This window comes from Hesperophylax consimilis, chromosome 12 (genome assembly GCF_061612785.1).
Source record: "Hesperophylax consimilis isolate HC1 chromosome 12, BYU_Hcon_1.0, whole genome shotgun sequence".
Taxonomy (NCBI): domain Eukaryota; kingdom Metazoa; phylum Arthropoda; class Insecta; order Trichoptera; family Limnephilidae; genus Hesperophylax; species Hesperophylax consimilis.
This window is the reverse complement of record NC_142847.1, coordinates 28663195-28675272: the sequence shown is the minus strand read 5'-3', so window position 1 is coordinate 28675272 and position 12078 is coordinate 28663195. Positions and strand designations below refer to the sequence as shown.

Here is a 12078-nt window from a genome sequence, read left to right as displayed (position 1 = left end):
GCTGCCGACCAGGGAACTGCCCTAGCAGAAGTTACCGTCTCGCCTCCGCCGAGAAACTTCCTGCTCTCCCCCTTTGGAGCGGTACCGAGGCTCTTCCGATCAGGGAGCTGCCCTAGCAGAAGTTACCGTCTCGCCTCCGCCGAGAAACTTCCTGCTCTCCCCCTTGGAGCGGCGCTGAGGATATCCCTACGAGGAAGCTGCCCTCTCAGGAGTCGCTGCCTGCCGACTCCGCCCTTCGGAGCCTTGGCCCAGGCCGAACTAATTCCGCCCTTCGGATCCAACCCAAGTTGCCGCTTGTGTGATGTCGGTGATAAGTGCGAACGTGGAGATCCGCGGTTCAAGATAAAAACTATAATTAAGCTAGATTAAGACTAACCCTTCTTTATACATTTTTTTAAATAAATTTTAATCGTGTTCGAACTTAAGTAACTTCTTTTTTTGTACTCGTTCCTCCTTTTCTTTTACATGAATAATATTAATTATTAACTCCCCTTAGTATAGTTGTAACAAGTTCAAGTTTAAAGTGAATTGACAGTTTTTAGGTTATTCGTTCGGTTTTTTGAACAATGATAAGAACGTATAAATGTTATTTATTATATCGATAAACTTATTCATGTTATTGATTAGTGTTATCCTGTATTATCTTATTGTTTTGGTGAAATTAAAGATTTTTACATAATACTTATCCATGAGTTCATGAGGCTGAAAAATGTCGGAATTCTTCGTCGTACTGTCGGACAATCATGTTTTGGAAATTTTCTTCAGTGTTTTTGCAAATTTCTTGTCATTTTGGGTTTCTTCTTCTCAGATTAACAAGTTTCATCTTAAGGAAATGCACTGTAAAAGTTTATTTTCTTAGTCAGATGAACCTTGCCCTTGGAAAACATTTCGACATTTTTCTGCTTCAAGGACATTTTTATTTTTATAATAGTTTTTTTGGGCTAGTGAATGAATAGAGTAGGCTGAGAGCAATTATGTTGTCTATGGTCGCATCTTTTTTTAAATGGCCTTGAGTTTCCTCTACCTTGTCTACTGCTCTGCTCCGCACGGTAGGTACTGATTGTATTTCTGTGGTTAAGTACTGTATAATTCCGTTACATACAAAAAGCCCGAAGATATCGATCTAGAGAGTGGTATATTTATGGGTAAAACTGTCGAACGGTCGTTTTTCGGGTTTTTCAGCTACAAGATAATTATTTAGAGAACATTTTTTGTAGTAGAGATAATAATATTGGATATAAAATCTGAAAGGGTTGCTACAGCTAGGAAGATGGAATTAGACGGTAGTGATTATGAAACAGAGCTGGATTCAATAACACGAGAATTATCAAAAGTAGAATCTGATCTTCGGAGACTCCGACGCCGCCAGCAAGAGCTGATCGAGCGGAGGGACATCCTGAATGACAAAAATGACTTAAAGAAATCTAAAGAACTCGGGAAAGAAAACTGGCAGCACTCAAATTTTGAATGGTCAGATCGTCTGGATATTGCACTACACAATATTTTTGGTATCAAAGAATATAGACCCCAACAACTGGCTTCTATGAATGCGACCCTATCGAAGAAGCACGCTTTGGTTGTGATGCCGACAGGAGCTGGGAAGAGTTTGTGTTACCAACTGCCGGCGCTTATCAGCGAAGGCATCACCATAGTTGTATCTCCACTGATTTCACTTATGGAAGATCAAGTCATGGCGCTCACCAAGAAAGGCATTCCTGCTAAACTCATGACTAGCACAAGTTCAAAGGAAGAGACTAATGCTGCCCTCAACAGTATGACTGATCCTAAATCTACAATTAAATTACTCTATGTAACACCGGAGAGGTTCGCAAAAAGCAAAAGATTTATGTCCAAGCTGCAGAAGTGTTTTGCAGAAGGGAGATTACAAAGGATAGCAATTGATGAAGTTCATTGCTGTTCTCAGTGGGGTCACGACTTCCGCCCCGACTACAAGTTCCTCGGCGTCCTCTCGTCCATGTTCCCCGATGTGCCCCTTCTGGGCCTCACAGCAACAGCCACTGCTGCAGTTCTCCTGGATGTACAGAGGATGCTGGATATCAGAGGGTGCTTACTTATCAAGGCCCCATTTAACAGACCCAACTTATTCTACAGTATCATCGACAAACCTAGTTCTACCGACGAGTGCGTTGAAATTCTTGAAAAGTTATTAAAATACAGGTACAAGGATCAATCGGGAATAATCTACGCTACCAGTATAAAGGATTGTGAAGAGCTGGCTGGCAAGTTGAGGGCTAAACATCTGAAAGTGGCTAGCTACCACGCTAACTTGGAACCCGACAGGCGCTCGGATATCCATACCAAATGGACAAGCAAATACTATCAAGCTATTGTAGCAACTGTGGCCTTTGGCCTGGGAATAGACAAACCAGATGTTAGGTTTGTGATACACCATTCTCTAAGCAAGGCAATGCAGAGCTATTATCAGGAGAGCGGTCGGGCGGGAAGAGACGGTCAGAGAGCCGAGTGTGTGATGCTGTATCGAATGCAAGACATCTTTCGACTCAGCACAATGGTGTTCTCTTCATCGGGAAGTTTAGATCACCTCTACAACATGATTAGGTACTGTCTAAATCCGACCTCATGCAGGAGAAACATTATTGCCAGGCATTTTGATGAAGAATTCGTCCCTGAAGACTGTCACTTGATGTGCGATAGATGTTGCCAAACTAATACAATTGAGAGGATTACGTCATTAGAAAATTATTGCAGAGATTTGTATAAAATTATAGAATGGGCGGAAAAAGGAGACAATAGATTAACTGCTCAAAAGCTTATTGATTCATGGTTTTGTAAAGGACCCTCTAATCTCAGAGTTACCAGTGTCAAAATTCCTAATTTGTCCAGAATACAAGCCGAAGCAATAGTCACCTTTTTACTAATTGAAGGGTATCTAAAGGAAGATTTTCATTTTACTGCATACTCTACTATAAGTTATTTGAAAATTGGGTCAAAGTCTGCTTTGGTAAAAGATGTAGATCATAAAATAAAGTTTACAACCAAACAGTTTGGTAGTTTAAAACTGGAGGAACTTGCCCCAACAAATATTCCCAAAGTTGCTGCTTCTAAAATTCAATCTAAAGAAGGTCCTTCAGAAAACAGAAAAAGAAAATTGGGCTCTGCTTCCGTGCCTAAAGTAGAAAAAAACTCACTGATTAAGAAAGAAGGTATTTCTACAAAGCATTTATCCCCAAAAAATAAATCTAGTAAAACATCGAGCGATCCAGCTGATTGCTCCAAATCTAGTACTAAAGAAGTGAAATCTAGTTTAATAATAAATTGTGTTGAAACAGAGGGGAGTTTGCCAATTAGAGAAGATAGTCCTGAAATTCAACAATATCGGAAAAAGAAAATCATTAGATACTCTAGCAACTCTCTCAGCTCTGATGGGAGTGATATTGTTATTTTGGATGACAACCTCAGGAAAACTATTAAAAGTGATGAAGTTGAGACAATTGATATCCTTTAATTATTAATTGAAGGATGTGCAAACTATTTATTAAGAATACCATAGTGTATGAACAATAAAAAATGTGGTTGAATTTAAATTTTTCTTTTATTTCGTATTATTTTTTTATTGTGCATAGGTAGGTACTTAAATAATTATTTTACGGGCCATAAACATGATTGCTATCTACATTAAAATGTTATTGATGACTTTTGTTTCTAAAAATAGAAAGTTTACATTTTCTTGGGTGAAATTTTTTTCAGAAAATAAAAAGAAATATACTGGACAGATTCTCTAAATCTTGCTTTGAATACTTTTATTTTGTATCGTCAATTGTTCACAAGACATTTCTTCTACCCTTTCTCCTTAAAATATTTATTGTCTGCAAGATTTGAATAAATTGAACAAGATGTCTTCAATAAATAAGTATTCTAATAATTACAATTACTCCTTCAATCCAGAGAAGTACTTAGAAGGTTTGTCACCTTTTGCTCACAAGGTGATGAAATCTATCATTTCGTCGTGGACAAATAATGGTAAATCATTTATTAACATTTTTAGATTGACTAGATTAAAAAACATACATTGGTAAGGCATGTAGGTACATAGATAATATGTACCTACATGTTTTTCACTTTTTTGTAAGTATATGGCTACATATTATGAGACGTTTGGAAGCCTTGCGGTGAAGTTTTCTTCAAGTGCGCTTCAAAAGACCAACATAATTTGTGAGACAGTGATAATGACAGTACCTAGATGTTGGTCTGCCCAGTCCACTACGACACTGCAAAAAATTATCTACATTTACATTTTTCAGGAAGTAACTCTTCGTTTTCAAATCCCCCAATTGAAAATGTTGATTTGCCAGTTCAATCATCAAGAAACGATAATTATAGAAGGTATAGATTCTTTTCTCATTATTATTTTGCTCAAAATCATAAGCTGGAATAATCAAAAATTAAATTGTTTCAATAAGTAGGTACAGTATTTAGGCATTGTAATCGAAGCGCATGCTCAATACATTTAAAAGAATATATTATTATCATAATATCCTTACATAATAATTATGCATAACTGATCCTAAGTGCCTTTTTTAGAAATTCAAGGTATATTAGCCCAAACCCATCTCAGTACCAACATAATCTATCATTCACTCAACTGGAAGACCCAAATGATAAAGAAAATGACTTTGTATCTATGTTCTGCGAAGAAAACTATATGGAACAAGATATTGATTTATCATCCGATGCGGGCTATGATAGGTTTCTTTCCCTCATTGCCTCGCAAGTTTCTTCCTCACCACAAAAACAGTTCAAGAAACAGAATCAACCTAATAAGTCAACAAATCATCTGTCAGTATTTTCTATCCCTAATTTACCCGAACAAAGCATCACCTCTTTCGCTGACAACTTACAAGAACAGTCAAATTCAAGACTTTGTGAAAACCGTGTAATAAATGAAAATGAATACAATAACACTAAACTTCTACAAAATAAGAATATTTGTGCATTAAATATAGAACAGTTTGTCAATCCAGCAAAAATACTTGTGGACCCAGAAATAACAAATAAGCAGATAATTAATCAATTAAGCAAGTTTGCCGCTCCTCCAAAAAAGAGCAAATCTGAGAAAAAAAATATTGGTATTGAGAATAGATCTGATCAATCCTGCTGTTCTAAAGATACTATTGATTTTCCAAATATTGATATTGAGAATAGATCTGAACAATCCTGCTGTTCTAAAAATACTATTGATTTTCCAAATGTGTTGAATGCTGCAGAGAATCAAAATAGTCCAATTCCTCCTGACACTATTACAAATCCAAAAGTAATGAACTTATATATTACTAAAAATCCGAATGCTATTAATAAAGAAATTCAATGGCCTAATCAAAGAAAGTATTGCCACATGGAAAAAAAACCCACCAATTTTCAAACGTCGACCCATTCTACCAATATTTGCAAGCTTTCCAATGACCTCACAGTTCCATCCAATCATGTTGATTTACCAAAGAATTGGGACAATCCTATTTCGCACAAAAATATTATCACACTTCCTACACAAGTTGGAAATGGTGTTCCTAAAAAAGTAAAATCATCAGCCAAAACTAAAAACAAGTCTTTATCGTCAGATATGACTATTGATGAATCAGATAAGACTGCATCCAAAAAGCGTTTCAACCAGTTGAAATTATCTGATATGCTTCCAGCCAAGAAACTTAAAAACGTGAATGGTAAGAAATCTATCAAAACTTCAAAACCAGCCATTGAAATAATTAGTGATATAAACACTCCTTTTTTAAGTAGGACAGTAAAAAAAAATGTTGGAGTGTGGCTAAATAAAATAAATGAATTTGAGGACACAGAACTGTTTGACGGTATGAATTTTGATGAAGAGGCCAAAGTTGAAATGGCTGATAATAAAAAATATAAATATTTAGAAATAGATGAGGTGATTAATGAAAAAATAGACAATAAAGATAAAAACATGAAACCAACCGAAACAAAAATCATTGTAAATAAGGTGCAAACTGTAATTGCAAATGAAGATGGCAAAATGAAATACAAAAAGATGAATGAAAGTTTAGAATATGTGCCTTTGACTCAGCTAAGTTGTTCTCAGCCTAACTCGAAGAAGAAATCAAAATTCGTCCCACCCACAAAAAGAGATATTCCCAAAAAGAATATAAATTACTTAATTGAAAACTTAGACCAGGAAAGTACAGTCTCTCTTCAAAAGTTGCTTTCTTTAAATGTTCCTATTGAAATTGGGATTACAGCACTATTCAGGTATGTTGCTTTCATTAGCTTCCTGTAACTAGCAGTTGACCATAAAAAAATAATTAAAAAGTCAATTTTCTTAATTAAATTTCAGGGAAGGATTTTGCCAACTTGATAAAATAGCTGGAACCGTTGATTCTGCTTGTTCCCCAAAAGCTTTGATATTTTGTGTTTCGTGGGCTGAAAGCGTACGATACTTCTGTATGAATATTCGTGGAAACTCACCTACCGAGAAACAAATAAAAAAGTAAACCAACTCCTTTTTCCAGTTCGATTTCTCATTTCTGTGAATTTAAAAAATGTATGCTTTATTTATCTATAAAATAATTATTTTAGGTCTTTGATCACTGATATAATGAACTCCAACACAAGGAAAGTTTGCTTTGAAGCACAAGACGTAATTATGTTGCTTATTGATCTGTTTAACTTCCAAAGAGAGGAGGTTTGTCTCAAATGGCTTATTATTGACCCCAAGGTATAATTCTATGTTTTATAATAATTTTGGTTGCTATGTACTAAGTTTGGTATCGAATTTTTGTTGCCTGAGAGTTTTTACTGCTTCTCACAAGTAGATTTCTGCTTTATAGCAGAATTAACCATCTATTTATGATCCGAAAAATATGACCATATTTCCTGTCTCATTTCTTTTTCTAGATTGGTTGTTTTCTTCTCAACCCTGACAAACCTCCGTCAACCTTTGATGATGTTATATCAGATCTTTCGATTGAGGTGAGCTTTGACCTTTCGAGCTCATGCCCCAAGCAAAGATCAGCTCGCTATCTTGAACTTCTATCTGAGTGCTGCCATGAAATGTATTCAAAACTCTCGGAAAATAACATTTGGCGTGTTTTCCTGAATTTGGAAACTAAAATCATTACAATATTATCCGGTAATAATTTGATACACCATTTTATAGAAAGTGAAATTTTGTTAAAACAAAAAATTTTATTTTACATTTCCTATAATTTTCAGCCATGGAACTCAAAGGAATTTGCATAGACACAAAATCAATGAATGAAATGACCTGCATACTAAATGAACGCCTAACTCAGATTGAAAGGGACGCTTATAAAGCCGCCGGAAAATCATTTCAAATCAACTCCACTGTTCAGTTGAGGACTATATTGTATGATGAGCTGAAGTTGGATGTTATGCACAATATTTATATTAAAGAAACATCCAAGCTTGGGGCAAAATCCACTTCAGAGCCAGTGGTAAGACACTGACACCTTAAAATAATTTCAAATAGTTTAAAATCATATTTTTCACATCCACATTTATGATTAATACGTGAACGTTGTATGGATCTTACTACATGACATTGAACCAGTGGCGATTCATGCAATGAGGCAGGGAAGGCTATACCTCCCCTAAAAAAAAAATGGAGTCAATGGGGAAAAGGTACACATATCCATAATGTTAATTGACTTGATCATGTATGCACATTTCGTTTGCACATCAGAGTGCGGCTTACTGAGCCTACAACTCATCTCGAACCTCAGAAAAATAGATCAGCTTATAACAAAATGGCAAAGGAAAGCAAGAGGATCGTAAATAGGTTAAAATTTGATCACGACCTGTGGATCAGCAAAAAGCTAGCTGCTTGCCCGCATTGCAGCAGAGCGTTCTGGTCGCTTGCAGGCTCAACGGGTCGAAATTTCTGCAAATCCAGTCTACCACCTCTTTACCAGACCTGACGGCTCACTAGCAAACACCGCCACCGAAAAGGCCAACTTATTAGGTAAAATTTTTGCAGAAAACTCAACTCTCGATGATCAGGGTGCTGTTTCGCAGTCGGTATCTCACTGCCTTCTATATGAAAAAGCTGAGGATCCGGCATCGGAATGTACTCCAGGTCTTACGGGGGCTCGATTTTAGTAAAGCTAGCTGGCCTGAAGGAATACTTGCCCTGGTATCGCAGAGGTGTGCTGCAGAAATAGCATCAATTTTGACGAAGCTTTTCAAAATGTCCCTGAAATCTGGCTGTTTACCTTCTGGATGGAAAAAAACGGTAATTCATGCTACTCCAAAGAAGGGTGATCGCTCCAATCCGGCCAACTACCGCCCCATAGCCATCACATCTATTCTATTCAAGGTGATGGAATGTGTGATCAACGACAAACTGCTCACATAACTCGAGAAGAACAAAATTATTAATGACCGTAAATACGGATTCAGGATAATCCGCTGGTGCGGTGATCTTCTCACATATGTGACGCATGATTGGGGGCGGTACCTTTTTTTTATTTTTTTTTATAGTGAATACCTCACAAGAGTCCCAACTGCTCCCGTCTGGAGCCAGTGAGACTATGGCATCCCCAATTGGGGGATGTTGTGAGGCTGAAGGTAAGTTGGGAAGAGAAAGAGGAAGGTGGGGAAGTACCTGGCTATTCAGATCTAGTCACTAAACACGGCTAAAGCCATTTGGAGCAACGTTTCAATTCTGAATGGTGGTCTTACACCAGGGCGATACTGGTAGTATCTTCCACTCTGGAACGTGCCGCAAATATACTATATATTATTTTATTTAATTAATTGTGAAATAACACAAATTAATCAAATAAAATTTATTTGCGCACGCCGGGTTCGAACCCGCGACCTTCGGAATGGCAGTTCAATGCGTTACCACTGGACTATGCCGTCCTGGAACGTTATGGTGAGACCGAACGAAACGGTTGCACTTGACATTTACAAGGCCTTTGACCGGGTTTGACACGGAGGACTTGTCAACAAACTGCCTTCTTACAGACGTCCCGCATCCATTGCCGACATTTTGAGGGAAAGGTCGATTCAGACGGTTGCCGATACAACAGAAGCAATCTTCCCAACATGCCATCCATTGGTATGCTTGGTGTAACTCTAAGTAACCAGCTCACCCACGGAGGCTCCATTGAAGCCAGACTCAAGTCTTGGGGCTTTATTACACTAACTCCTGTGTGCAGTTAATATTGGAACCTATTCAAATACATAATCCAATGATAAGTAACAATTGCAATAAATTATTATTTTTAGCTTCGTAAGTTGATTCCATTACATCCGCTGCCAGCTTTGATTCTGAACTATAGACACATTCACAAAGCAAAGTCTACCTTTGTGGATGCCATCCTAAAACAGTCAAAGAGCGGAGTTATCCGAACTACCTGGTAAGTTCATAAGCCTGTTATTATTAGCAATTCATTTGTAATTTGCGTGTCATGTGAATGAAAATTTGTATTACTGAATATGGTAATGTTTTCTCAAAAATAATTTATGTACAATGTACATATATGTTATTTTTGATAATGTTTTCAGGGAACAAACCTCAGCTGCCACTGGACGAATTGTGTCCTGTAATCCAAACCTTCAAGCCATACCCAGACAACCTTTAGTGTTGGAATTGTTTCCTGATGCAAATAAAGGTCTTCTTTAATATTTTAAACTCTCCATTACACAATATACTATCACATCATATTACGCATCAATTGTTTTGGCCATTGAATCTCATTATCATTGTCAATTTTTTCACCTCGTCCCACAGTTTTTGATTTTTAACATTAATTCCACGCAGGAAGTCCTGAGGAAAATTATTTTCCTCATTGTCTTTTTAAGGAGAGGCATTAGTGAACATGGGCCTTGAAGAGACCCATGTTGTAGGAGAGAGGAAACACAGAGGTTGGCAAATCATTCCACACCCGAGCTTTTGAACTCGAGAACTCATTCTCATGTGACAAATGTTGGTTGTGCATATGGATTGCATTTGCATTTCCCGACTATGCACTGGTGCCCAAGGGATCTTCTATGGAAATATAGAAATAACGAGGACAGCATTCGCACATGACGTGTCATATTAAACAGTGGGGCGCACTTGCGAGCTCTTTCTTCTAGAATTGCCAACAGTATGTATTTGAATCTATCTCTTTCCAGTTGGTGATTCCCCGAGCATTGTTATAAGAAAAGCATTCATTCCCCGGCCAGGGCATACATTTGTTGCAGCAGATTTCCAGCACATCGAGTGCAGAGTGTTTGCTCATATGTCCAACGACCCAGTGCTTATAGAAAGTTTACAATATGACAAGGATTTATTTAGTTCTCTTGCTATGAAATGGTTAAGTATCTCAGTTTCTTCTTATTTGTATGGTGGATGCAATATGTAAACATTATCAAAGATGGCGATGTCCACTCATTACTAAAATAACCACTATTTCATCCTTATCAAAATCGCTTTTCTCAGTAGTATGTAGAATGAAATAACTACGTAAACATAAAAACAAAAAGCTTTTAGTAACTAATATGATTTGTTAATGTGCCACCATATTATTGACATATTCAAGATGCTCAGAATTTTCTGAATAACTTTATCATAATCAATTCAACATTGAATTATTTTTTCTACAATTAGGTTGAACAAGAATTCCATTGAAGAAGTACAACCTGATGAGCGTGATAAAACAAAGCATTTGGTTTATGCTCTGATGTATGGAGCTGGACCACACAAACTAATGGAGATATTGCATTTAGGCTACAATCAAACAACTGAAGTCATTTCAAAATTTCTCGGTTAGACACATTGCTAATTAAGAAGAATTATTACAGTTTAATTAAATATGTTTTTTTGCAACTATTTCATAATTTCTCTTTCTGTTACACCATATTAAAAGAAATTGATTACAGCGGAGCTGTTGACGATAGGCCTTTTATTAACTAACAAATATTTATGTTTTTAGCTTCTTTTCCATCCCTGCGCACTTTTGGTGACAACATTATAAAACAATGCCAGTCGCAGAATGGAATTCTGCACTCAATATCCGGTCGGATGAGGAAATTTCACAATATATGCAGCTCAGACTCTACCCTTCGCTCCCAAGCTGAAAGGCAGGCAATCAATTTTGTTATCCAAGGTAACAGTTTTCAAATAATTGTTAAAATAAACATTTTTGAGAGATACATATTATACAAAGTAGCATAGCTTTGTTGAAGCTATTGAATTCTTTCCGGGCTAGCGTCGCAATATATGAGACCGCACAGTAGTACAAAATAAATAATTTTGACGCTGCGCGCTAGTGTCGTCATACCACAATGTTTTAACGCTCTTAAATAATGTACTCAGTTCACCAGGACTAAATCATTCAAACAAATAAATTAGACACCGCCCCCCAGGCACAAACACATCGATAGTGTTGGGCACAACTGCAGATCTCCAACGAAAATTTGAATTTGTTGAGCCAGATTTCACACAGATTGACTTATTAACGCACAGCTCAGACAACCGAAATTAGAATGTGTGATAATTTTAAAAACATAAACTATGATTTTTGAAAAATGATTTTTTTGTTTGTTTTTGTCCTGTTTTGTTTTGCACAATAATTTATTAACGAGCTTTCTACTAATTTTATAATAATTATTCAACTTTTATTTTTTGAAGATAATTTTAGCGATTCTTAACAAAAATTTGAAAAAAATAAAAATCAGAAAAAGATACGAAAAAGTACTTGAACCTAGGACCCTCGCCTTGCCGGGGTGCCGCTCTACCAACTGATTTAATGGGACCCTATCTCCTTCGGTCATATTTAACTGTATCATACATCGAATAAGAACTAACAACATTATGTTCATTTTCTCACCGCACATTCTTTTATTGGCTCTTATCTTTATGTAGTAGTAGTTGGTAAAGCGGTGCCCCGGCAAGGCGAAGGTTCTGAGTTCAAGTCCTAGATGTGACCGTAACTTTTTCTGTTTCAAATTTTCATTTAAGAATCGCTAATATTTGTCTTCAATAATTAAATATTATAATTTAAGGTTTTACTCATTACGTTATTCCAAAAAAAAAAATTATTTAACTGTACAATAGGTTCA

General features: G+C 36.6%; 1 protein-coding gene across 1 annotated transcript; it reads left to right on the top strand.

Annotated features, from left to right (window-relative positions):
* Positions 1-1138: 1138 nt before the first annotated feature.
* On the top strand, positions 1139-3535 carry LOC149419434 (ATP-dependent DNA helicase Q1-like). The gene has a single exon (XM_089637829.1). The coding sequence runs from the start codon at positions 1271-1273 to the stop codon at positions 3485-3487; it is 2217 nt and encodes a 738-aa protein (XP_089493955.1). The 5' UTR covers positions 1139-1270; the 3' UTR covers positions 3488-3535.
* The last annotated feature ends 8543 nt before the right edge of the window (positions 3536-12078 follow it).